The 27,164-nt window shown below is 39.2% G+C and overlaps 5 protein-coding genes across 6 annotated transcripts; 3 read left to right on the top strand and 2 right to left on the bottom strand.

Annotated features, from left to right (window-relative positions):
* Positions 1-2,316: 2,316 nt before the first annotated feature.
* On the top strand, positions 2,317-7,514 carry LOC135465904 (pantetheinase-like). Of its 2 annotated transcripts, none has more exons than XM_064743280.1 (3): positions 2,317-2,386; positions 3,999-4,254; positions 6,142-7,514. In XM_064743280.1, the coding sequence occupies exons 2-3, from the start codon at positions 4,012-4,014 to the stop codon at positions 7,429-7,431; spliced, it is 1,533 nt and encodes a 510-aa protein (XP_064599350.1). In that variant the 5' UTR covers positions 2,317-2,386; positions 3,999-4,011; the 3' UTR covers positions 7,432-7,514. The 2 variants fall into 2 exon arrangements, with proteins under 2 accessions (XP_064599350.1, XP_064599352.1); XM_064743282.1 differs by having other exon boundaries at positions 2,351-2,360.
* A 2,823-nt stretch (positions 7,515-10,337) lies between these two features.
* On the bottom strand, positions 10,338-12,257 carry LOC135465969 (E3 ubiquitin-protein ligase TRIM71-like). Its single transcript, XM_064743353.1, has one exon. It carries the CDS (start codon positions 12,255-12,257, stop codon positions 10,338-10,340), a length of 1,920 nt encoding a protein of 639 aa, XP_064599423.1.
* A 3,696-nt stretch (positions 12,258-15,953) lies between these two features.
* On the top strand, positions 15,954-17,645 carry LOC135465895 (meiotic recombination protein SPO11-like). The gene is given in 6 exon segments (XM_064743266.1): positions 15,954-16,363; positions 16,365-16,577; positions 16,579-16,653; positions 16,655-16,789; positions 16,791-16,988; positions 16,990-17,645. Coding segments are annotated over 6 exon segments (927 nt in total). The 5' UTR covers positions 15,954-16,279; the 3' UTR covers positions 17,212-17,645.
* Positions 17,646-18,789: 1,144 nt separating this feature from the next.
* On the bottom strand, positions 18,790-21,890 carry LOC135465968 (cytochrome b5 domain-containing protein 1-like). The gene is made up of 5 exons (XM_064743352.1): positions 21,885-21,890; positions 21,669-21,813; positions 20,759-20,835; positions 20,245-20,463; positions 18,790-19,754 (listed from the first exon to the last, which is right to left on the bottom strand). The coding sequence occupies exons 1-5, from the start codon at positions 21,888-21,890 to the stop codon at positions 19,524-19,526; spliced, it is 678 nt and encodes a 225-aa protein (XP_064599422.1). The 3' UTR covers positions 18,790-19,523.
* Positions 21,891-22,126: 236 nt separating this feature from the next.
* LOC135465912 (N-alpha-acetyltransferase 38-A, NatC auxiliary subunit-like) lies at positions 22,127-27,164 on the top strand. The gene is made up of 4 exons (XM_064743294.1): positions 22,127-22,151; positions 24,099-24,201; positions 24,898-24,969; positions 26,512-27,164. Exons 1-4 carry the CDS (start codon positions 22,131-22,133, stop codon positions 26,622-26,624), a joined length of 309 nt encoding a protein of 102 aa, XP_064599364.1. The 5' UTR covers positions 22,127-22,130; the 3' UTR covers positions 26,625-27,164.

Raw genomic sequence — 27,164 nt, 5'->3', positions numbered from 1 at the left:
GTGCGAATTGGGAGAATAGTTCTCGTAAGTGGATTTTTGATTTGTATTGTCAATCTTATGGGTTAAGATAAGTTATCGGTTATCTTATTGCGTCTGTCAGTACAAGAACAAAAGTAATTGTGGGAAATGTATAATGGGAAAAAATATATACATATAGATTTACCCATTTAATACTTCATTATACAGCTCATTATCAAATATAGAGGTATCTGATGAACATTTCAAAATATATAAAAACTAGTGTCTATCTCTATCGGTAATATCTGTCTGTTGAACATTTCCGAATATCTGAAAACGAGAATATGCTTGTATATCATTATAATAGGATTCCGTTTGAATTGATGACAGTACCCTTCATTTGTTTAGATATCAAATGACCACGTGGCGCGGAGTTCTGTGCAGGTAGAGAACTCGGGTACACTAGCAGAGACTCTCGTGCAAAAGACGTCATACCTCGTGGGTTACGGAGACGACCGTTATGGTGGACATACCGTGGGACTTCTCAAATACATAACCAGGAAATTTGGCCGAAATTATTCATTTCACGGATCTCATTACGCCGACAGATGGAAGCTTGTGTTAAAAGAGTTCAATCATCGTGGCAGTGCCTCCAGCTGAGTTCAGGGGCCACATTAGTTTATAGTGCCTTGACAAACCTACGTGTATTTATAGTGCCATATTTAAGTGTGACAAAGTGTGTGAAAGCATTTCATTTGCGTACTTCGTTCTCTAAAATACTCTACTAAAAGAGATGGTGGAGGAAAGGAAGTGATGATTTCTTACAAAATTTCTGGAATACATGCATCTTTGACTATACATGCTAGCGTCTACTAAGTGATATATGAAAATTTGTTTTACGATCTGTTTACCCTATAATAATGTTCGAAGTAATCCTGTTCAGCGAAGTCTAAGATTGACATAACTACGTTTTAACTACGTTGGTATAAAATAATTTGAACAAGTATACAGGAAATTGGGATCCAAAGAATACTGCACGAATTGATATCTATAACATTTATTAAACACTTTTTCTAACGTGAAAGAAAACCCCCAAATAAGTAAGGTTCTGGTAGAAAAGACCATTGGTTAAACCTTTACCAAACACTACCTTAATTTATTTTTGTTACATAACTTTTGAGCTGAATTCATGCTGTTAATTTTTGGGTCGAGTTTTATGAACCATATTGAAAATGCTGTATACCAGTGATATGTACCTTTATTCTGTCATTTGGACTCTAGGGCGCCAGCTTATTTAACCAATCGTGTGACGTTATTCGGCGTTATTATTATGTGATTGGTCCTTGTAGACTGACGACCAATCACGTGACACTAAGGGCCAGTAAAGTCACAAGACATGCTAGGCTAAGCTGGCAACACCGGTGGTTTCACATAGTCGTAAGCGCCCGCACACTTCATTTTATTCAGTCAAAAACCTCTGAAAACTAAACATAGGTAAACATAGCTTTTCAATGGTCTTTACCGTTAGGCTTACCTATTTTGAAGGATACTCTTTCACTTTGATAAAATGGTGCCCAACTTTATTCATATAACTGGAAAAGACTTGACAGAACAAATACGTGTGTATTTAACACAACCACTAATGTGTTAAAATAATATTATTTAAACAATGCCAAAGTAAATAAATGTGATATTATTGCAACACTGAAAGTTAAATTGTCTTGATTGTGTGGTTCTACAAAGCCGTTATTTATTTGTGTGCAAATGAATCTGACGGGTGTTCAACTCCGCACTCAGCAATAGACCTACATGTTTTTCACTTGCGTGACTACGGACAGGCGTACGGATAAAGAAACCCAGGGGAAACCCAGAGGAAACCCAGAGAAACTGTACTTTGCCACGTATCTGGCAAACATGCTCTTGTTTACATTAGAGCTGAAGCGGGTTCACCGAGCGCTTTCAGGATACATGAAAAGAAGTGCAAAAACAAAGATTATTTTGTGCAAAAACGTCAACGATGAACTTAACGGCTCACATACCTGTCAACTCTCACGTTTATGACGTACATGTAAGTCTCACGTTTTTAATTAAAAATCACATTGTCGATGTTTTCACCACGCATAATGACGAAATGACGACGTGTATACTTGCCAGCAGAATGTTCTAAAGTACAGTCAAAAACACACAAAACCAGTTTTATCAGGAAGACTTCCATCAGATCTGTTTGCTAATGTATTGTCAACACAACAATATCTGGATTCTGTTTACATAGCCAGTGTGGTATCATATAGACTTGTATGCATCACTTACACGAATGAACAACAACGACGGTATGTCAAGGTCGGGCGCTTTCAGATCGCTAAAACCACCAGTTACATTGCCTGACCTTTTAAGCACCCGAGGTAAGACTGTCCAGCCCTTGAAAAGTGTAAGTAAGGAGTTATCATATACATACGAGTGTGATAGTAGCCCGAAGACCGTAAAAATATACCGGAATCTCGTAACTGCGGGCTTGATATTAATGGCGTAGCTACAATGAGGTGAGATTTACACTGTCAGTGTATTATCTCAGCCGTGGAGTTCAACCTGTTGAACACTTTAGACTGCTCTACAGAGCTACATAAATTATTGTAGGCTAACATACACGCAGTAGACCAACAGGCAGTACGTGAGCGAAGTTGACCTAGTTAAAGCTGACTTTCACAAAGGCGTATAGAACAAGTAGGCCAGAAAAAATACAGCTGACATTTACAGTCCCCGGCATTGAAATATAGCTCTGTCATTGTGCGTACGAGGCAATGCTTATCAACTGAGGAAACGCATAACCATGTGTATTGCTGACTTCGAGATGAATATTAGCAGGCAATTTCCCAGAGAAAAGGAACATTCTGTATTAACACTGTCATACTCTAACAAGTAATACATCGAATTGATAGTAGTATGCCTTCTGAGTGATGGCAGCATAAATGGTATTGCTATAAACTTATTTATGACCGACGTGTTTTGCTATCCTAACAGAAAACTTTGTTCAAGAAAACGCTTTAGTTTTCACATGATATTTGTTCATAATATTAATTATATAAAAAAGGATTTATTCTTTCTTCATGTTCATGTCTTCCATCCATGTTATTTTTAAGCCTGAGATTATGGGAACTCGAATTACCGGAACGTTGTTTCATAACTTGGTCTTCTATGTCCAGTTGTTCGAAAATGTATTAGCTAATACTGGTATTAAGTCATTTTTTTTTCTATTTAAATGTTTAGGCAAATTCAGCAACCAATGCAGTTCTCCAAAGTCAAAGGATAACAGCCGCAGTTTAGGTTCATACGTAATATAATTTTACACAATTTTATTGCGAATTCATTCTGTTAGTTTTTGGGTCGAGTTTTATGAACCATATTGAAAATGCTGTATACCAGTGATATGTACCTGTATTCTGTCATTTGGATGAAATGCTTTTGACTCATACAAATAAGTTTACTAAAGGCCTATTTGGAATGAAAAATACGTTTGTGACGTTACAAAAGCCACAAAATGGTCCAAAAAGCCCACCATAGAAATCTTACTTTTGGGCTCCAGCCTTTTTTAACCAGTCGTGTGACGTTATTCGGCGTTAATGTTATGTGATTGGTCCTTGTAGATTGACGACCAAGTATTAAATTGAAGGTTTGGCTTAAAGTTAAATTGGTATTACGTCTTAAACGAGTGTTGAACAACCGGATCCAGGGTCCAGTTGATCAAAAGTGTATTAGGACTGAAGGTATTTTGCCTTCCACGCAAAGCTATACTATACATAGGAGTATAGAGGTCAGATCTGAACTCATGCAAACTACCAACACCACGTCCTCCGCGGGGTCACTGATTTAGATAAAACACGGAGCTGCGCCCTCTGGATTCCGCTGGGTAGATACGGTCGCGATCAAAGTGGTCGCTATCAACCACCATATATGTAGGTTGAGATTCATCTTTAATATGACCTTAACATGCAAGGTATATATAGGTCAGACCTATCTGGCATGGCACTATCTTTTTCTTGTAGAATCGCCACAAGGATGAACGTTTGGACCGTGACCTGTCTGTTGCTTAACTTTAACTATGTGTTGACGGCCACGCTGTTCTTCAATGCGTCCTACCCCAAAACGTCAACAACAACAACGTACCGGGCAGCGGTGTACGAACACGTGCCGGTGTATCAGCATGACCCTAAAGAGGTGATCAGCAGAGAGCAGGCTCTTGGAATCATGAGAAAAAACCTGGTTGTGTACGATAAACAGAGCCGGCTAGCTTCTGAGCAGGTAAGTTACATCTATCGTGGTGAGTAAATGTCGACGATTCATTTGACTGCATGATTAAGTCAGTTATTTACTTGAGGAGTAACGCTACACTTGCATCAATAATGCTTCGTGCTCTACGACGGCGGTGAGTTTCCGGATTAGACTTAAGACCTTAGGCATGTCACTAACAAACTTTCCCACCTATGTCCACAGATATTTACCAGCAGAGAGAACACAAAGTGTTTGCCATATTGGTAGAAGTCACGTGATTAGACTTCCGACCTTAGGCATGTCACTGACAAACTTTCCCACATGTGTCCACAGGTATTTACCCGCAGAGAGAACACAAAGTGTATGGCATATTGGTAGAAGTCACGTGATCACAAAAGAAATTGTTGTAAGGCCACCTAAACAGCTCAGGGCGCGATCGACGGCTTTAATTTAACCCCCTAGGGATCACCAAGACCGGCAGAATCTGACTGAGGTTTTGAATGTCGTGACCAGGAAGAATGAAGTGTACTAGCTAACGTCGATTTCATCGGTTGAAGAAGTCTAGCGATGCATGGGGGAAGCCAGTTCATTAACATTGGCTTTAAAAATTTCAACCTTTATAAAAAAAAAGTCCAAGCGTATTTTTATTTAGAGTATGGCGTTCACTTGCGTTACCATACTTTATTTTATCGACGCTCTAACCTTATGGTTAAAGCGTCGGCTTTGAGGTCGGGAAACCCCTGGATCCAATCCGAAAGACTTTAAAAATGGTACTTGCTGCTGCAGTGAGAGGTTAGATCAGGGAAACAGGACTGGTTTGTCCGGTGTCAGTATAATGCGACTGGGCGGGGTGTCATGGCTGGTATCGTCGACATGATGCTTCAGTGATGGAAGCACTTAACTTTCATCACTTTGCTTCCATCACTAGGGCCAATCCACGGCAAGGATTGGCCTTACCACAAGAAGACACAATATATGAACACACGCCTAATGACTCCTGTTCAGTACAACATAAAATCCAAAGCATACATACATACTTATAATATCGAGACCTATAAAGCACGCTGGTGTGGCCGGGTAGCTAAGGCCATTGACTTGTAATATACGGGGTGCGCGTTCGAACTGAGCCTTGGACAGAAAATTTATGAATTCTCGTGCCCTCATTTGGCTTTGGTCCCATGAAGCGGTCGACGCCGCTTGTGTGGCCGTTTGCGCAGTGTAACATTGGTTGATTTTACCACCATGTCTTTTATAAATGTGGCGTGCATATCTGTACATTATACGTCGACAAATTCCCCACTGGCTTTGCAAAGCTCGGAGGTTTAGCCCGCGCACTCCGGTTTCCTCCACTGGTAAAAGTGACTGGTATCGTATAAGTTAACAATTTTTGAAGAGGGTATTACACATTAGTGAAATAAATAATACAGGGTGCTGGCATCATATATCAAACAGACAAGAACGATTATATACAACTTTAGATTACCAGTCGTGCGTGGGTTCGGTAATAAAAATAAAGACATTCCATGCATCATCACGTACATGGAAAAAGTGTCACAAGCTTTCGATCCAGATGTCAGTACCTTTCTCAAGGGACGAACCGTGTCATATAAAATAATAATTTTTCACTATATACCATTTATATTATTTGGTGAGTGAGTGCGTGGGGTTTAACTGTATATTATTTGATATAAAGTGGTTAGTAACTTGGCAAAGAAAGCGACAAGTGGATCGAAAGACTGAAATTGTTTTTATATATATGGTGGTGCTTCGACTTTATTATTAACATGATGCCAGGATCATGATGATATAAATTAATTTTTTCATAATATCTTTATGGGCTGTAATGAACGTTTTACCGTTTTGATTGTCCGGGCGGAAAGATTGCTTTGTTCTTTGCATAATTTCCCATGTTCACAGGGGGCTGTTATCATAGTCTTTCCAGAAGACGGAATTTATGGTTTTGACCATACACGAAAGTCAATAAGGCCGTATTTGGAACATATACCGGATCCTAACTGGTGGACATGGAACCCTTGTGATCATCCTAAAGCCTTGCGCGGAACCGAAGTACAACACGCATTGAGTTGCATGGCAAAGACATACGGCCTGTATCTGGTGGCGAATGTCGGACACATGGAAGAATGCTGGTCTTTATTCGATACCAACTGCCCATTAGATGGGAGGTACCAGTATAACACCAACGTCGTCTATGACCCCCTGGGGAATCTTGTGGCGAGATATCATAAGTATTATCTCTTCGGAGAGCCGGGCTTTGACGTACCGCCGTTTCGAGAGATAAGTTACTTCGACACACCCTTCGGGAGAGTGGGTACCTTCGTGTGCGCTGATATTCTTCATCGGACGCCTGCGGTAGATTTATTCCAAAAATTTGGGATTCGTCACGTCGCTTTGACTACAGCTTGGGAGACCACGTTGCCGTACATGACACCAGTGACAGTTCAACAGGGTTATGCGGTTGCGAGTGGCGTCAACCTGTTGGCGGCAGATACCCAGTACTTGACGTTTGACCTTGGCGGCAGTGGGATATACTCCGGATCGGAAACCTTGAAGTATGTTTATAATACTCAGACAGACACCGGAAAACTTCTAGTAGCAGATGTACCGATCTATCCGAAAGTTCGATTGCCTGGTTCCGGAATTGAGAACAAGGCTTCTGCTCCATCTGTCGGGCACCCTGCTAGCAACTACAAGAATGAAAACTCATCGCGGAACCCTTACTTCAACACATCTATGCTAGGTGACGAGTTTACGTTTGTTATCCTGGAGGACACCGAAGATGACGTTCAAGTTTGCAGCGATTCAATGTGCTGCTCGTTACAGTATGAATTTCGAGAGAAGCACCCCAATGAAGTGTACGCTCTGGGAGTTTTTCAAGGTTTACATACGGACAAGCTAAAAATATACAATCAAATCTGTTCAGTGGTGAAATGTCGCAACTCCGACAAACTAAGTTGTGGCCAAAGCAGCAAAAGAGCCAAGTCTACGTTTAACCGTTTTGAATTACAAGGAACTTTTGATGCGGGGATGGTATATCCTTACGTTTTGACAGTCAATAGAAATCAAATAAAACTGTCTCTAACGGAATGGCGATATGAATACGGCAAAATCACAAGTGTTGCCGGATTTCATGATGCACTGTTGACAGCCACTCTGTATGGACGATGCTTTTCAAAAGACCCTTTCTAATAATATCTGGATTTGGTGACCTCTTTGAAGACTGAGGATGCCACATTCTCCACTAACCTGAAATACACCACTGTGATTTTCCTGGGTCGTTTGTTTGTTTGTTATTTCTATTCTTTGCTTTATATTGTTTCAGATGCATGTATTTGTTATAGCTATTTAATTGCATGCATAAAACTGAAATGATTACTATATATATATATATATATATATATATATATATATATATATATATATATATATATATCGATTTTAATTTTTTAACACCTTCGATTTTAATTTGTTGGATTTACACACTTTAGAAACTGCGGACAAAATGTTGCAATCTAACGCAATCTGAACATCAAATTAACATTTTAGTTGTGTTGCATCTTATAAATCTAACATTATGAAGGTAACTTGCAAACGGTCATCACTTTTGCACTTTCTGCTGCGCAAATGTTGCCATTTTAACATTTGCGTTTTAAAAGTGCACCAACTAGCCAGCAACAGGTGGGGAATATATCTGTAGCCGAACACAAATTCCCTTTTCGCGCCAATCACAAACCATGCTTGAGACAAGAGAAAAAAGCATTAGTGGAACAACATTTATTATCATATCATCAAACGCTGATCTCTATGACATTATCACATTATTTATCATCGCGAAAACCATCAGATGCGGATTTTCTCAACTTTATCACACGATTTTTGCCATTATCATAGACATCATTAAACGCTCATATTCATGACATTATCACATAATTCATTATCACAGAAGTCATCACAGAAGTCATAGAGATCATCAAACGCGAATCTTCACATAACGCTAGATTTCACAGCTATAAAGCTCTCAGAAACTAATTTGATTTTCCTTTATGATGGACTTAATTTAAAAGAAATTGTAATATTAGAATATTTGTATATCACACGCACAATCATTACATATGGTGTGATAAACAGATTAAACTGTTTCAGTCTGAGCAGTCAGATGACCTGGCGGACACAACGCCAGGATCCGATCCTACAAAACAATTTCTGACTTTTAAAATTGAAAACCTTGTCACAAATTTGTCTTGACATAACATGCATCAATTGGAAAAATTTTGATTTCTAGGATCTAAAAATATTTCTGATATCATATTTAAAAGTTTTGCTTGAATCAGAAATGGGTTTGTGGGACCGACACGAACAAACCTCCTGAGGTACTTCTAAGACAACTATTACATGTTGCTTAACCAGCAGAAGTGAGAATTGAATTTGTGGCATCATTGAAAATTGTCATTAAAAGCAGATCCTCAGAACTGAGGACGTCTATAGGATGTCCGTCAGGAAGAGCGCGAACACAATGGGACTTATACTGCAATTAATATTTCATTTGCTTACAGGCTAGACTTCAAATGTCGCTGGGCAGCTCCTGTGTCTGCAACCCTGTTAGCCTGTTATATTAACCAACATATGACACGTTACTGATAAAACATCGAGGGACGGCTATGAGAGATATGGACGGCTAAACATAAGAGAAGTCTGGAGATGCCAGTTACATGTACCACAGTGAAGTACACATTTACCATGTTTCCAAACGGGTGCATTCGGCAGTTAACAGGCATTAAAATACACCTGGCAGTAAACTTCAAATTGAAAACAGGCAGAGACTAATGCGCAAAAGTTAAGACCAAAAATGTCCAAAAAAGTAGTGCTAAAAATATTTGGAACTACTTTTAGTAAGTCTTAACTGTGGCCTGTAAGGGCCTTTCCATTAAATGAGATAGCGGTGTGCGATGCACGTGATAAGGCAAATCTTCTTATATGTTGTAGCACGTTAACATTTGGCAGTCTCACACAATTTAGCAGATTTAGTACACACATCCCGTGAATTTCACTGTAATGAATTATAGGCTGTATGTCAACGATACAAGGTGTAAAAAAGGTCCCTTCCCAAAACGCTGGGGATTTTCCTACCCGCACATAGTACCCCCGTAGCATTTTCTATCTGATATTTCCTCAACAAAGAATCCTTAGCCAAGGGGATTGCACTTTCAGTGGACCATAATCGGCTCCGATCAAATTGAGCATTTTTAGTCCACAACCAAGCAAAACCTTCGAACAGGCAGTTATGTCTGCGATCTCTATTCTTTGGCGCATTACTGTGATGCCGAGTGGAATATTCTCCACGATATGGATTTTTCGTTTGTAATCGACGGCGGATTATTTTCAAATGTTAAGAACAGAAGCTCATTTAGGGCCAACAACAGTGCGATCCCCCCGGCAAGGGATTTCTGGTTGAGAAAATGTCAGATAGGAAACGGTACGGAAGTTCTATGTGCTGTCAGGAAAATATCAGATATTGTGTCGTTGGCATACAACATCGAATTCATTAGACTAGGGAATCTCTGTCACAAGTGAATCTTTTGAAAATCAGAAAATCAGAAGTGAGCTGAATCCTGGAGTGTCACCAGTTTACAAAGCTAGAGCGCGAGCATGCGCTTTTTTTGTTTGCCCATTGTGTAAACCCTTTTTGCTCATGCGTACAGATGGGCACTCGATACTGCCGTTTGACTTTTGCTGCATCACTACAGTCCTAAGTGATGCTTACTGGAATTTTGTTCACAAAAATAACATCACTGATCGTTCCAAAGAGCTGGCTAGTTGGTGAAAGTATATATTAGACTCGTCATTCACAGGAGCGTAAAACCCGACCGAACTCAACTGTTTCGCCTGGTCCTAAGCGCTCGTGTGTGCAAACTAACGACACTGCTCAACTGTAGTAATATGTTAGTTTGTTATAAGTCGTGTGACCTTCAGCGACGTGGACAAACTGCGTATAACCAGTTGGATTGGGTTGAGCTCCCGAGTTGGCCTAGTTTTATTTTGAAGTTCCCAAGCACATATATAAACATGTGTTTCATCTTCTTATTCGATTAGACGGCCTATTTCTTGTAATCAATAATTTTAACAGTTGCATTCTCCTGGCAGACGACAAGTCTACCCTCTGCATCAATGGTTACAACTCGTGGTCCGGATAACCCGTTTTCTCGTGCGGTAAGAATTCGTACAAATTTCCCTTCGGGTGAGAGTAGGTGTATCCGATCATTGGTGTAATCCGTCACGAAAATATAGTCCGACGAATCGGTACATACACCTCGTGGTCCGCGTAGGTTTTCCCCGTCTTCGCCATAGCGACCGTGCTGTGTACGCAGTTTGCCTTTCTTGTCGAAAATCTTCACGCAATGAAGTTCATTGTCAGATACAATTATCTCATCCATGCTGTTTACAGTCACATATAAAGGCCATTTGAACGTCCGGTTTCCGTTTTCCGTTTTCAGTGACTTTAAAGGAAACATTTTACGGTGTGGCGAAAACACACAGACGTCTTTCTGCTGGAGATCGGTAATAACCAAGTCGCCATTTGATAACACAGCGATCCCAGCTGGCTCGCCAATCTCTATCTTTAGCGTTTCCAGAAAGTTTCCCTCGGGACTGTAAACGTTTACTTTCTTTGCGTCTCGGTCTGTTATGACGTAATTTCCGTTTTTCAGCACAGTGACATCAAAAGGGTTTAATCCGCGAGATTTCACTTCCCGAACGAGATTCCCCGATGCTTGGTAGACCAGGCAGGCCTTCTGGAGTCTACTGTTAATAAGATACTCATTGTGTGATGTCACACTTATCCCTGTAACGTCCCACTCTGCTTGAAATGACGTCAGCATTTTAGTTGTAGTCAGCAGTGAATTTTGCACAGCAAATGTAGACATTTCTGTTCTTTCGTTTTCACGCTTGGAAATTTTAGAATTGTCGTTCGATCCAGATCTCTCGTCAATCCACCCAATACTTAACACGTCCGATGAGGAACATTTCAGTTCAGGGATAAACTTCATGACCTTGAGGTTGTCATCGTAAGAAGGGCCCCTTTTAGCCTTTAAATTCTGCAGTTTCACCATTACTGTGTCCGCCAAGTTGATGACTTCCACATCACTTCCGTAATCACTCAACTGCTTCGGGAAAAAGCACACATCATTCCACAGTGAATAATCCACACTTCGGTCACTCTGGTCACTTTCGTCCTGATTAGACAACTTTCCCAAGATCTCTTTAGCTTTAGCGTCGATTGCATTCTTTAACGTTTTAGCCCATTTCTTAACGTCCTCTTCGATCTGAGATCTGCTTTCAGTTGCTTTCCTGTTACGTATATTGCTCTTTTCTTGGAGTTCTTGTAAATTCGTGATGAAGTCATCCGCTGCAGACGAGAGCTCTTTTCTCAGCGTGTCCGCCTTTTTTGACAGACGAGTGGTTGTGTGGGCGTCATGACGGGCTGATTCACAAACCACGCACACCGTCTTAGAACATGTATTACAATAGTACGCTAAAATTTCCTCGGCATGGTCCTCACAGTGAAAATCATTACGGCGTTGACAAATTTCCTTTACGGTTTCGTCCAGAAAATCAAATTCCCGGTGTTTTTCTTTTCCTTTCAACTTGCTGTGATTTTCCTTGCATTGCCCACAAAGATTGTCGTCGCATTTTTTGCAGTACCACACAGCGTATTTTTCCCTGTCGCAAAAACCGCAATGTTTTTGCTCGAATCGTTTAGATTTGATGACCTCTTGAAGGGTTTGTAGAAACTGAACCTGAGGCGGCGATTTCCTTTCGTCAGGCGAGAGCTCGGTGTCACAAACAGGACATTGTTTGACTTTGCCTTTCTGCTGCGCAAACCTATCGTTAAGACAGGTGGAGCAAAAGGCGTGGAAGCAAGGTGAGATGATGGGTTTTCGTAGCGGCCCGTCACAAATGGTACAAATCAAATGTGCTTCGTTCAGACAAGCGATATAACTGGCATCGAGACCCGCCATTTTGATGCAAGATTCAGATGTCAAGTGATTCCAAACCCGTGATGAAAACGTTGTCATGTAAAGCAAGTTGTTGACGGTTCGTACCTGATTATTGGGCTGCATAGACACCTGTATGTACTTCTGTACTAGACATTCACAAACCCCGCACTGATTAATATTCTCAGGTGTGTTCCGATATCGATCTTTCTATTACAATACAGGTTAAACTTCCGGTTGCCGCCAACGTAAAGCCTGTTACTGCTACTTATCAATTCGCCATCTAATCGATCACAGAGCTGTTTCACTGAGTGAAACAACTCTCTATAGAAACGCTTTCATGCGCACGCATTGATTCCATTCTATTCTGTTTGCTCTCTTGTCCGGTGTTGTCTGTAGCAAATGTTCAGCCATTCCAATGTCAGCTCAGTAAATGGCTTATCAGAGGCAAATGTGGTTCTCTAGGGAGATTTCCCTTTGGAATCTGGTCAAACAAAGAATAATAGTCCACGAAACGGTACATGCTCGAACACGTACCATTTTTAAGCCTTTTCGAGACTCAAGCCATGATAAGTAAATGTTAACGCAAACTGACCATAGCCCGTGGCATCCAATCTCCGTTGAGATTACGTAGATGTAAGGATAAGAAATGAACTAGCATTTGGGCTTAGCTTTTCAGGGAAATTTTAGCGTAAATTTTACAATGTCCTGTATCATGATAACGATATCAAGCAATGATACCATTATCCAAGTCATTGATTTCATTACTTTGTAGATTGTACTTAATCTACCCGGTATGTTACAACACGTTGAAACGTTGTTGTGAACAATGAATATATTTACCATGTTAATGCATGTTGGCATTCTGCCAATATTACGGCAACGACAACAGACGTTACCCTTGGCAAAGGCATGAATTAAATTCTATACCAGGAGGGCCCTATTAGATGGAAAACAAAGGCTTACGTAACAAGCGCAATTGGTTTACAGTCCACTTCTCTCATTTAAAAATACAATCAATATGCTCAATATTACGATTTTGCAGACGGAGCTTACAGTACCTTAAAGCGTTTACGGAACATACCTAGATCTTGTCCGTCTGTTTTCAACTTAACCATATGGTATCCGCGCAACTTAAACGAGGCATATTATCCTTAAAACTAGCATATTTAAAATAAAACTACAACATAACTTGAATAACAGTCGGTAATTTCAACATATGTAATCTGAAAGCTAACGAACAAAATGAAAGATACGCATCATATGCATTCCATACGTCTCCAGCCTTGCAAACAAGAAATGGTTAATAAGATACAAATAAGCTTGCAAATTCCTCTGAAAATGACATGGAGCTATAATCCTAACAGCTAATCTGGGCCCATGCAGATATTTGGATACTAGACACCTTCAGATGAAAAAGTAATGTCCTCATGACTATTTTGTAACAGTGGGATGCCGAAGAGGGACATATTTCGCATTTTAGTGAAGCTAGACGTCAGTTTTTTCCACACATGAACACCACACATCTGACGGTATCTTCTGACGGTACTCGTCACCTAATCATCCCCTTTTCCCCCTGAACGGCGTCAACATCGCGACGTCACCGTGAGTAGACCATTTATTCCATATCAGACAAAATACCTCTCTTTTCTTGCTCCTGCTTTGTTACTTGCATTAAAGGCAGGCCTGCATGTGTAATCCTTATAAAGTGTCTGTATATGTTCCGACAAACAGTTGCAGTGTAGCCCTCTTGGTGTGTATTAAAACCGGCCTTCCAAAGGGAACTTATAGACACCCCCCCTCCCCCCCCCCCTCACACACACACACACACACACACACACACACACACACACACACACACACACACACCGCGCTGTTTCTGGGGCCTTTCTGAATACCTAATGATTCGAGCATCCGTCCCACAGTCGGGAAACCAAGGATCAGTCTGAAGAACTTTATGGTTAGTGTGTCCGCCTCAAAATCGGGAGACCTAAGATCAGACCCTGTTTGGGTGCTACTAAAATCTGGTTAAGAAAGGAAACAAAACTGGTTGGTCTGGTGGTTGTATATGCCTATAATGTGACTGGTGTGTCATGTCTGGTGTCTTCGCGTGATACTTCCTTCGCGGCAGCACTTTGGCGCGGCATGAACTCGTCCAGTACCACAAGAGGACACAATATATGTACACACACCTAATGCCTCCTCGTCGTCATATTCCTCAAATCACTTTACACACATATATTTAAAAACCAGGTAATATAAGACAAGCCGAAGCTGTACACAAGGAGCTTGTCATGTGTCGAAGTGTGGGGAACCACTCAGGAACCATTAAATGTATGACTATCGTCATTCAATTAAATTTTCAGCCCATTTGACAGAGCATTCCAGTCAGATCGTTCAACAGTGATAAACATGATGATGACGGAGCGGTTACTATGAAACCTATAACAAGTGCTTACCATTAAAGTCCGTCACTACCTTGCTAATTCCATATAGGTTACCTTAATTCATCAGCAGCGAACCATGAGCCGAACTGGTACCTTATTACGTAGGCCTACATGTACTTCATCGGGTGCTCAGAAAAGCGCCTTGATAAATTACATATACTTGAATTCATAAGCATAAACAGCGGGACTTTTCTTCCCATTGAATATATTAATCAATAACTTTGTGATAAATAGGTACGATCACCAAGGAGACAACCGAAAGGTTATCTAAACTGTTCGACCATGGGCTTTGTCGTTTGAATAACTGGTGTATAATAAAATATTTAGTAGCATTGGATGAACGCTATGAACATATCAATCCCATTATATTATTTTCAGGTTACAGAAAAGCAAGCACATATGCAGAAAATGGTTTTGTACACATCCTCAAATTATGCCACGTGTGTATGTCTATATTTTTTGTCTTAAATCAGGATATTCATTGAATTTTTATGACATATACAACATTAAGTTCATATATTACCGGCCTATTTTGGGAGCTGTCCCATTGTATATCGCGATCTTTACATTTTGTATACGTTCCTCTCTACCTTTGGTCAAACTGAATCCTCTCAAATCCTCTCATGCTCAGACCTGATCAAAAGTATATTTTACACTGATTGGTCTGCAACTCACTTAAATTTATTAACAACCTGTGGATGGTCGTGGGTTTCCCCCGGGCTCTGCCCGGTTTCCTCCCACCATAATGCTGGCCGCCGTCGTATTATAAATGAAATATTCTTGAGTACCGGTACGGCGTAAAACACCAATCAGATAAATAAATAAATAAATAAATAAATAAATAAATAAATAAATTTATAGACAGAAAATAATTTAGAATTATTGAGTAATGGTAAACTGATGCTGGTATAATACTTCCTACAGATTGTCCACTATTTACATTATACTAGGGTAGGCCTATGTATATGAAAAATGTTATGAACATTTTTTAGGTTCGCTGAATAAATACCATACAGATATTTCATATCTTCTGGTATAATGACTGAATGACTGAAGCAGGAATATGATTCATACGCACAACCTACACGACGTGTGTACGTGTATTTTCACAACTTTCTTTTTCTTTGTTTTGTTAGTGGATCAACACTGTATAGTGGATGCTGGTAAAATGGCGTTGGGTAGCGCATGGAGAACAACGATCTAGCAAAAAACCTCAAGAGTTTGCGCCCTTGTAAGTGGGGGCGCTATCGCATGAAGCAGACGAAATCAACAACGCCAAAATGCTGCGAGCGAACAATACACGGTTGAGAGAAAATGATCCATTTTGGACTGCAGTAGACGATCACCGTCGGGTATTACTCCATGACATGAAAATATCGACTGTTCGCAACATGTTCCAAACCGAAATTGCAGCAAGGTCGGTTTCTGTCGCATGTACTGGCCCCACGATCTAGACATCGTGAAAAAAAAGAATGCACTGGAAAAATTGAGTTATGTGTCCGACACATTTTGGAAAGCGTGGGTAATGGAAAGTCGCCTGTGTTGTCTCACAACAATACTCGATCGTGGGAAAATATTCAGTTTGAAGACTCCAGTGGAATGCATATGATGCAAGACGCTCGCAAGACTCACGTTCGGTTCGACTCGCCAAGTTCTACGAGGAAATTCAGCTTGATTTTGAAAGAAAGTCTTGTCAATCATGTATCGACTTATCCAGATGAACAGTTTCTGTACTAAGCGGGATATTTATTACCAAGACACTGTGTTGTTTAACAGTCAGTCAGTTGTGGATAACATTGTCGCCAACATTTCTTGTATGCTGGCTATTCCCAGATGGGAACTGCACGTCCTCGCGACATCAAAAGGCTGTGTGGCGGGAGATTTGAGATTCCAAGATTACTGACGGGAATTACTTTGACTGCGCGGCGACAGCGGGCCTTTTAATACCATCTCACGTCAATGGTATCAGAAATTTTGGACTCTCAAGCCAAGTTTATTCTCATTGTGGAAAAGGACGCCACGTTTCAAAAGCTTATTGATGATGATTTCTGCCACAGATTGCATCCATGTATTTTGATTACAGGAAAGGGCTTCCCAGATATAAACACCTCGACTGTTACTAAGGAAATTGTGGGAGGAATTTGCTATCCCAATATTTGCTTTAGTCGATGCTGATCCTCATGGGATGGAAATTATGGCTGTCTACAGATATGGCTCACTTGCTTTAGCGTATGAGTCACACCATTTAACTGTACCTGCAGTACGCTGGCTTGGTGTGTTTCCTTCTGACATTACCAGGTTCAAAATCCCCAAAAAATATGCTTATTCCAGTCACAGTGGCTGACAAAAACAAAGCCAGAGAACTGCTGGTCAGACCGTATGTCATCTCCAATCAAATTTGGTACCACGAAATACAAGTAATTCTGCAGTCTGGAGTAAAGGCTGAAATTCAGTGTTTAACAGGTGTATCACCAAGATTTCTCAGTGATATATACATCCCTGGTAAACTCCAACAAGGTGGCTGGATATGAAGAAATTTTGTACTGACTGGTCATTGTTTAATTTACCTTTAACTTCTACAGGTATACTGACCTTTTTCCACACAATGTATACCAAATGCATTTTTATTACTGTAAACTGTGGTACGGTACTAAATACATAACTTATTTTCTGACTTTACTTTTTACAATCATAACAATGTTGAACATTTAAATTGATGTGCATTTAAGCACACTCAATCTGCATAAATACATATGATTGAAGACACTGTTAGATTTGGAAAAAATTCTCTAATTATTTTACGAGAATAATATTTGTTGATGTTGTACATCATGGTTAAGTTGTTGTTTATTCTGAAAAATAACCACTGTTTGAATGTGTTTGAACTAAGCCAGCATAATGGTAACAAAATGGATTTTGTCTTGGCTTTAGTTGGTGTCCTCATGAGAAATGCAAGATTAGATTATGAGCCGTTGGTTTGCTGTGTAAAAAAATTGTGTGGCCACCTCCACTGAGTTTTAGTTGGTTTATTAGTGTGAGATATTAATTTGGGTCAGTCCATCTTTCTGTCTGTGCATCCCTCTGTCCATCTTTCACATTTTGGTCTTCCTGCAATAACTGCTGCAATAATGTCAGGTTTTGAACACATTTTGTGACCAGGATTCCTTTTTTGTAATCCTGAATCTGACTCACATCTGTTTTGAAAACCAGCTAAATCTGTACACAGTCTTTAAATATTTAATGATTTTGTTGATTCTAAATGCTCACTGGTTTCCATGCAATAACTGCTTGAAATGTGGCCCCTCTGATTAAGTCCTTGAAACAGAGAGCGTCATACATAAGTTTGCACATGTAGCAAGAGATCTGGCCAATTTGCTTCATCCCTCTCCACATGTACAAAATGACATGGAAGGGAGAATACATGGTGAAATAATCTTGAGTTTTTGCAACAGTGACTACTAATTCAGTGTACTGATCAGCTACGTGCATATAACTGTTTATATCTCTGACTGAGGTAACAACAGGCTAAATGGTTTTGTACACTCAAATTTAGTTGCGGCTGGTTCATTAGTGCATGGTTTTCTCACAAGGCTTACCCAGGGAGCCTATACCACAAATCCTTTTCTGACTTGAGTCAAAATTTAAAAACTCTTTATGATGCTTACTTTTTGGTACTTAAAGTTGAAATCTTTATGTTTGTCTTACGATAACAATAATGAGGGTGGACAAAATTTCAATTTGTAAAGCTCAAAAATAAGCTTTAAGATTGTATTTCAAATTTTGACAAGTCAGAAATGGTTCTGTGGAATTGACCCCTGGTACCTGGCACCTAATGTCAGTGGTTTCTCCTCCATCCTAAACCTGGCTGCCAACATAAAGAGAAATATTCTTGAATATGGAAATTCGCAATAGCTGCAACAACCGTGTGTCGTCTTGCACTCAACTTATAGAGCTCCTTTACTTGAGGCTATAACAAATCTTGCCCAGCTCTAGTTTAAAATCCTGCACTGTTTGAAACAAATACATAAATCTGTACCTGTGATCCAGATGTACATATAAAACTAATAAGACTTAAATCCATGGTTATATAGAGTAACTGATATAAGTCAGTTTATGTATTTAGACACAGAACATTCATAGAGTACTTATCACACGTTTCGTTACTCATAAGGCATTAAAAACATAAACATATAATACACGGTAAAATGAAATGGTAAAAGCAAAGCAACCGTACAAAGAGCGAACAAACTTTGCTGTTCCCACACATCAGCAGTGGTGCTTTTTAACTGTATCCAATACCTGCAAGAAATTGCCAAAAGTAATAACCCTTTTGACTGTACAGTATATTAAATCAATCAATTGTAATGTATGAGCAGACTTCATCCACAAATCAGACATTTTCCCCAGATATCTTTTAATTGTGAAAGACATTGTTTATAAAATGTTTTACAACAAAACACATGAAAGAAGGTCAAGAACTCTTCACTTTGATAGCTTTATCTTGCAGAGCCATTTAGTCGTGATAAAAAAAAATCCTTTTAAAACTTATAAAATGTAATGTACACTATACATGTTTTGGAATGCATAAAAGTTTGAGGAAGAGACACATCAGTTTACGTAATTAAGATATGGAAAGTGTTCCATCGCACAATAAGTCTAATGTAAGCAATTCTTTCCATTTATCCTCATGTTGATTTTAATGGTGTAGCACAAATTTTACAGCCTGCAATATGCAAAACGACAAGATGGCAAAATGAATATATCCTTAGCAACCATCATCCTTTACAGTTTTGTCCCTATGTACACATAACGCCTTTTGGTGTTTTAATAGCCCTTGTTATAATCAGGCTTCTGTTAAATCATCATTGAAGTACAGATGTATTGTTTGAAGAAAGGTGTCATCGTTCATACGGAGCGTGTAAAAATCTTCATCCTCGTCTGGAATTCCATTGTCTTCTAACGTCTTATTCATGCTAAGATTCACTCTGTCATACTTCCATGTGTAGCTCCCAGCATGAGCATTGTATTTGAGATACCTGTCTAAAATCTCTTCCATGTTTTCCTCTGAGCATACCTGACAGCAAAACAATTGTAACTCACATTCAGCATACTGCAATCATCACTTCATTTTTTCACTTCATCACTTTTTTGATTTTGGAAAATTCTTCATACATATATATGATAATAAATACATGTACACACAGGAATATATTCGCAACATCATTTTGAAGATGACATTTTCAAGGGATATTACACACCCATTCAAGCAATGAGAGTAACTTTCATCAAAATTTTTGATGAAACTGTTAAATCACTCATTTTCTGTTGATAACCACCAAATTTGTCATAGGGTATACATGTATCATGTAATTATCTCCCCTTAGACACAGGATTATTTTGATTTATTTGATTGATGTTTCAAGATATTTTCAGTTGGACGACGGCGACCAGCAAGACCCACGACCATTCGCACGTTGCTGGAAGACCTTCCCACTTACGGCCTGATTATTTTGAAGAGCATAGGCCAATTTCAGTTAAAAATAGAAAAATGTGTCATGGCATACCTCTATGACCTGTTCCTGGGAGGTTAACGTGTTTATGATTTTAATACTGCGTGTTTTCTTGGAGAGTGTGCCAACAAGGTAGGAGTCATCTCGCCACCATGGACGGCCGAAATCTGGTGCCCACTCCGTGGAGGGGAAGGGAGGAGGAATATGGACAAACCTCCCGTTTGGACAATAGGGAATGGTACAGCCAGTTTCAGGGTCAACATAGGTTCGTATCTGCCACCAAAAATCAAATATTATATAAAAAATCAACTATTGGTAATAATACTGAAAAGCAGAGGAGTAATTTAACCTCCATGATCAATACAATTTTATGTCAAAAAAATTTTACATGCAAAACGCACTAGCCCAAGTTAAAAAGAATCAATACTGCCTGCTCTATTAACACTTCATTTATATTTATTGGCATATACTCGCATATTAATACAAACTGTCACAAAACTTTCCACAGTTTCCATGAATTCAAAAATATAATAGAAATGAAATCAGTGGTCAAGAAAATGAAACTCACATCTTTCGTTTTTGGGTTGAACCAATGTGATATGTCTGTCCCTGCAGCTAGTATGATTGGTTTTAAGAGCACATCTCCTGAAATCACAAATAAGATTAACTGCGTTAAAAAAAGGTAAAAAAACTGATCTGAACATATATGTAAAACAACAACTGCCCATTAAAGTTGACTAACTGATTTGGATCACATGAATTAAATCCTTCTAAGAATTTTCATCAGGTTTTTGAATGGAATGTGCTCTGTACTGTCTTCCTTGGGCAAATAAAATCTTGCTAAACCTAACGTCACAGCAATTTCAGAAAAAGCAGAGCTGACAAAATAAATGATCAAGTATGTAAAATTTTACATCATATACATTATATACATGTATATGACCTATCGATCTGATCCATCAACAGAAAACATGTAGGATCAGCGGTAATGTTAATTTACAATGACACAACCAACATCTCCCATACAAAACACATGCATACATTAAGGTATGGCTGGGGTTTTGCTTATTTTTCTTCTATTATGAAGAACATAATAGTTAATTAGCAGTTATGTTACTAACTTATAATCGTGTTAAAACTTCTGACAGATCCAGCTGCAGACTTTCGAGTACTGAAGTTAGAAAACAGTGTGCAGAAAATGCTGCAACATGTAAACACCCAATATCGCGTTAAAGAAACAAACTGTCACACTGTTGAGTACAGGAAAACAACAAACACGGAGATCTAGGAAACCATACAGAAAACAGACATCTGGAGAAAAAGCAAACTGTCATAACATGATACAATATCTTTTCTTAACCAACCATAAAAAGAATAGCATTGTTGTTAGCCTTGAGTTGTAGCCATTACATTAACTGTCACTGAAAAAAAAATCACAACTGCATGACAACAACAACAAACAGTTGCTCTATACCAACCTTTGTATCGTTCACATAGAGGCGTAAGGTTGTAAACCTTCCCTAAAAATGAAACCCACAGATCATCAATTGTGTTGTGAGTTGCAACTTCGTTTGGGGAGAAGTACTTGATCGACCCATGGCGAGAAACAACGCGAGCCCCCAACTAAATTTGCAGACTTATTTCTTCCATTCGCATCCCCGTTGCCAATGTCAACCAAAATGGCTGGCCTGTACGCGCATATTCACTAAAATGTCAAATCTTAAAAATTAATTCGGAAACGGACTTTAAATAAATATTGAAACAAAGCTACCTAAGTATTTATTTCTTGTTATGTAGCCTTATAAAAATCATTCAGATATATTAGTAAAGCAAAGAATGGCATCACTTTTTGTGTTCCTTTGCTAATCCTGTGTTAACAGTGTATTTCGGATGTTTTTCTGAATTTATTCGCACTTAGCAGACAGCCGCAGAACGGAAATATGGCTGGAGAAGGTGGCATTGTAAGTGCGTGTTTTTCTACAATGTGGTACATGTTTATGCGTGTTTCGTAATCCCTTGAACATTTAATCTCTACCTTTTGTCAGCATGGCTATATATTATAGTTATACCATGCGAGAACTGACCCTATTTTTGCCTTGTTGTCTTAGCATATCGCACATTAGGCCTACATATGCGTTGTTGTTGTACGCCCCTAACAGTACAGTGCAAATGCAAGCGCCAGTGTGAGATCATGCGAGCATAATAACCCAGCGCTTGCCGCACAGTGGCAACGGTACATTGAATTCAGAAAATGTCAGATTGCAATGGCAAGCACCTGTGATTTCACAATGTGGGATTTGGTAACTTGCAAGATTTGCCTACATAGGCCTAATAAAAATCTTAACATGTCGAAGACCAAAAATATTGAAATGAAATGGAATATTTAGAGCATGGGCAATTTGTGTTTCTGTTCAGAATTTGACCTTTCACTGTGATGAATGGTACTGTTTGAACGAAATGTGAGGGTGATCATTTATGAATTATACAGTCTTCACTCACAAAAGCAGTCAAATCCAATAGAAACAAATTTATAGTCTGAGCAAGGTGGCACGTGGACACCACTGATATCTTATGGGCTCACCTGGCATATGTTGTATAAGTGCCACTGAATAGTAACTGTGGATTCAAACAGATGTCTCCAGGTAGGGAAATGAGTGGAAAAGTTGGCAGTTAAAGGCTTTATTTCTTGAATTTTGGAAACATTGGATACTGCTGGCCGAAATTTGTTTCATACCCTTACTTCCTACATATATGGGCTTGTTTTGAGCGCCTTTGCTTATGCATGTCAAAAGTTCCTCATTGTTTATTTGTTATTGATGCCATTGACCATGTTGTCCGAGATGACGTTAGGTTTCGCAAGGATGGCCCCAAACCAGTATCAGAGTGCCATCCAGTTAAAAACTGCATGCATTTGCAGTGGCAGCTTGTCAAATATGTGTTTTAAAGGCAGGTCTAATCCAGATGTGACTAGTCTCACTGCGTGCAATTGTAGAAGAAACTCCGATAGACCACTTGAAACGGTCAGTAGTTTACTATCTGTAAAATAAAAATGAAGGCACTTAGCAAACGGCGAACTGATACAAATACATGTAGGTATGTTACGGAGCCAGGTAACACAATATTATAAGGATTGTCCATAAAGCTTAATCCCAGGGACAGACTTGTTTCAAGCAGGGGCTCCCGAGATTGATAGACGAACCAGAACACACTGAATAAGTTTGCGGCAGTTTATTGAAGATATATATACAGAGAAGTAATGCACACGCACCGGCGTGAGCACTCGGTCCGGCCCTCGTAACCAGGACAGAAGCTGGCGTGAAAAGCTCCGATAGCCTTCTGCAGGCTGTAAGCTTCGTTTGATACCCGCCAGGCCTTATTCAGGACTTTGCCTCAGTATCCTTATTCAGGAAGAGAGACGAGTTCCCCGAGCGAGCTCTGCAAGAACTGCTGATGTACAGCTTGACACGGCCTTATATAGGGCAAATCTCGTGGTATAGTAACACAGGTAATGACATCTAGTGGTTCATTTACAGGGGAGATAACCCATACAAACGAATTACAAAACAGTGGAGCATTCATTCACAAAACATATTATTGTAAACAACATAATACAAACATTTAATAATAATGCGGAAACATAACAGGTAGTTACCCAGTGAGCAGTTACAGCAAACTCCACACAGGCCATGGTGTGCAAATCCATACATTACTGTGTGGGAAAGTTCATTGTTAAATTGCCAGTGTGGATGGTTCAGTTCATGCCTCGCACTATATTTCAACCAGCCATGAAAGTGACCACTATCATGGTTATCATATTTGTGAAAAAGCCCTTGAGTATAGCATTAAACAATGATCAAGTAAAGGAACAAAATGCTCTCTGTGTTCAGAAATCTTTTTTTGTTTGTCAGGATGCCAAGCCAGATGAAGTGAAGCCATCGGGAAGGAAAGCTCTAGAGAAATGGCTGAATAAAAGTATGAAGATTGAAATGACAGATGGGAGGACTTTGATAGGTATACATCTCTGGTACAGAATTTCATAGCTTGAAATGGTTATGGTGGACTAGCTATTTAAGACACGTCACATAATTGTGCTCTTTTGAACATTCCTGGTTATGTTGGTGAATGTTCAGCATTCAAGACTATGTGCTTTTTCCTGGGAAAGGGGAAGGGTTTAAGTGGGCAGAACTGTAACAAGTGCAGCACTTTCAGTGCTTATATGATTGCCAGAGGTAGCTAGTGGGAATTTCCCTTTAGCTCAGTTGATAGAGCCCTGGACTTTGGCTGCTGAGATCTAAGTTCGAATCCAGATGTGACCGATGTAGTGAAATCCTTCAGCTAGTATGGAACATAAGATTTCTTTTCAAAGGCTACTCATTATTAAGATCAAAGAAAGATACAAATAAAATAGTATCTATGATCATGAGACACACGGCTGAGGACTATGCTTGAAAATATTTTCACATATTTTTGAAAGTGTTTATAAATTTGATTTAGAATGTAAAAATTTAAATTTTATGGTTCATTTTATTTTATTCTATTTCAATGGACCATATATGTATTGTTGAACAAATATCACTGGGGCAAGTTTTAGTAGCTTTATGCAAAAAATGGCGGGAACACGTCTCATCATGATCTGTTTTTCCCAAATCTGCTTATAAAAATATCCTCATTTTATTTTATTTTATTTTTCTGTTTCTCTTTCTGTAGGTGTGTTTGTGTGTACGGATAAAGATAAAAATGTCATACTAGGATCGTGTGAAGAATACCTTAAACCCCTAGGTAAGTCTAATTCCATTTGAGGCAGTCATTTGGCATTGGTGAATGAGTTGTCTTAAAGGAGAAGAAAACATAAAAAGATGACACTATAGACTTTCTATTTGTGGGTGCCTGTTGCATAATTTTGCGATTTTTCCTCACCATACACATAAAACCTGAATAGAACAAAGCTGGCATAAGCTGACTCCCTGAGTCCGTCGCGTCCCCCATCTTTAACACCCTGTAATTTATGCTGGGGGTGTGTTGTTGTTAAAACTGCCCGCTCATTCATGTAAACTCAGAAACTACGTCTGTCATTCCGGTTTCCTGATCGTCAATCGGAAAACGAACTGCACTGTTTGCTACTTTCTAGGAAGAAGGGTTCAACCGCAAATGTGCGAACTGCACTTCGGCGGTTTCAGGGGGCAATTCTTTACCTAACACAAAAGACTTCAGGACTAGTTCTTAGGCAAAATGGAGTCGCCCACAGCGGATTTGGGCGCTGACTTTATTTATAATTTATCAGCTTGAGGTACATATTAGAATTTTTTTATGGCATGCACCTGCGAGGAAATGCATACTCTTTTTAATGGTATTTGATTGATATTTAAATTTTCTTCTCCTTTAAAGTGTGACTGCTTTAATAGACAACTACATACCCTCTGCCTCGTCTGTAAGAGTTATGTCCCTTGTCCAAGAAGATTTCGTGAAAGTTCGTCCACTTTCCTCTCCCAAGAGAGTAAAACATAGAACACCAGCGAATATATTAGTAATCAAATCAAACTGTTACTACATGTCATCATTCAAATGCACCAGTTTAAATCCAAAGTAGTTTAATATTTAGATCAGATATATTATACACAAATGTTTTTTGTTGAGCTCTAATGAATCGTGCAATTTGTGTGACTGGCTGAGATGTCCTTTTAACATTAGATGATTTGTATGAATTGCTTTTTTATATTAATTTTCTTTAAACAGAAAAATGACTCAAACTGTTCTGTTATATTGTTCTATATATATATATATATAACTATTTAGTTGGATAGATTGAGATATCCTGTGTTTTGGCTGTTTGTCATCTGTCGCCCACTATAAAGTGTATGACCTTGTCTGCATATCTCCAGAACTAATGGAGCATTTTATGTCCCATTACAAAAATTTGTCTGGCAACTTCATGAAATGTACTGTCAGAATAGGGTACATGTTTATTCATGGTCTAATTGTATTTCATACCTTCTTCAGCAGTTTAATTCTTAATAGCAAAGGCATGAAAGAGCCGATGAACTTTTGGGTCTTGTCTTCAAGTTCATCCATTTGTCTGTTTGATGTAGTGATAATCTTGTCCGTGCTATATCCCAAAACTCCTGATCTGAATCTAATGAAATTTGATTTGAAGGTTAATAATATCAGAAGCATTTCTGGTGTTAATCAGCCGCTACTGTATTCATATTAGTGTTATTACTTATTCCATTCCTGCGTTTCATCATACGCCAAATGCTGAGACTGAAATCCTCATAGTAAGGGGAGATAAGCTTTGGTTCCAAGTTTCTTTGTTTGTTACTGCAGATAGTGGAGAAAAGGAAGAGCCTAGGATCTTAGGTTTGGCAATGATTCCAGGCCACCATATTGTCTCCATCATGGTGGATGAAGATCAGATGAGAGAACCTCAGGTCATGTGATCAGGTCATGTGTTAGATTCCTGACATTCCTGTTGGTGGATGACAAGTCCGGGCTTGGCTAGAGTTGTAACCCACCCAGTGGATGGAATGTGCAATATCTCATGTATTTTGGAGCAGCAGGTGACAGTTCATTGGTAATGATTAATGTGCTTTGACACACAAAGATTTCACTTTCTAGAAAAAAGGTGCCATGTACAAATTTACTGTCGAGAGAAAATCTGGAGTACCTCCCGTATTGGTGCCAAAAATGTTGTACAACCTTCTGTATGGATGCTGCACATTTAGTGCTGGAGTACTGCGACTGTGACGTCATGTCGAAGGTTAATATTTGCTCAGTGGGAAGTAAGTTCTCAGTCTTCTCGAGGGCAGCAAGTAAGGGATAACTCCTGTCCTAAATCTGAGCGGTGCGACGGGAGTTATGCCCCTTTTCGGACAAAACGTCGTATTTCGTTTATACGTGTACATGTACAGGTCTTTTGATACTTTGTTCTTTATTATGTCTTTAATAAAGATTAAAAGCTGAATTTTGTTTGGTTTTAA

The sequence above is a fragment of the Liolophura sinensis genome, chromosome 5 (genome assembly GCF_032854445.1).
Source record: "Liolophura sinensis isolate JHLJ2023 chromosome 5, CUHK_Ljap_v2, whole genome shotgun sequence".
NCBI lineage: Eukaryota > Metazoa > Mollusca > Polyplacophora > Chitonida > Chitonidae > Liolophura > Liolophura sinensis.
The sequence above is the reverse complement of the archived record's forward strand: the minus strand, read 5'-3'. Positions and strand labels throughout refer to the sequence as shown.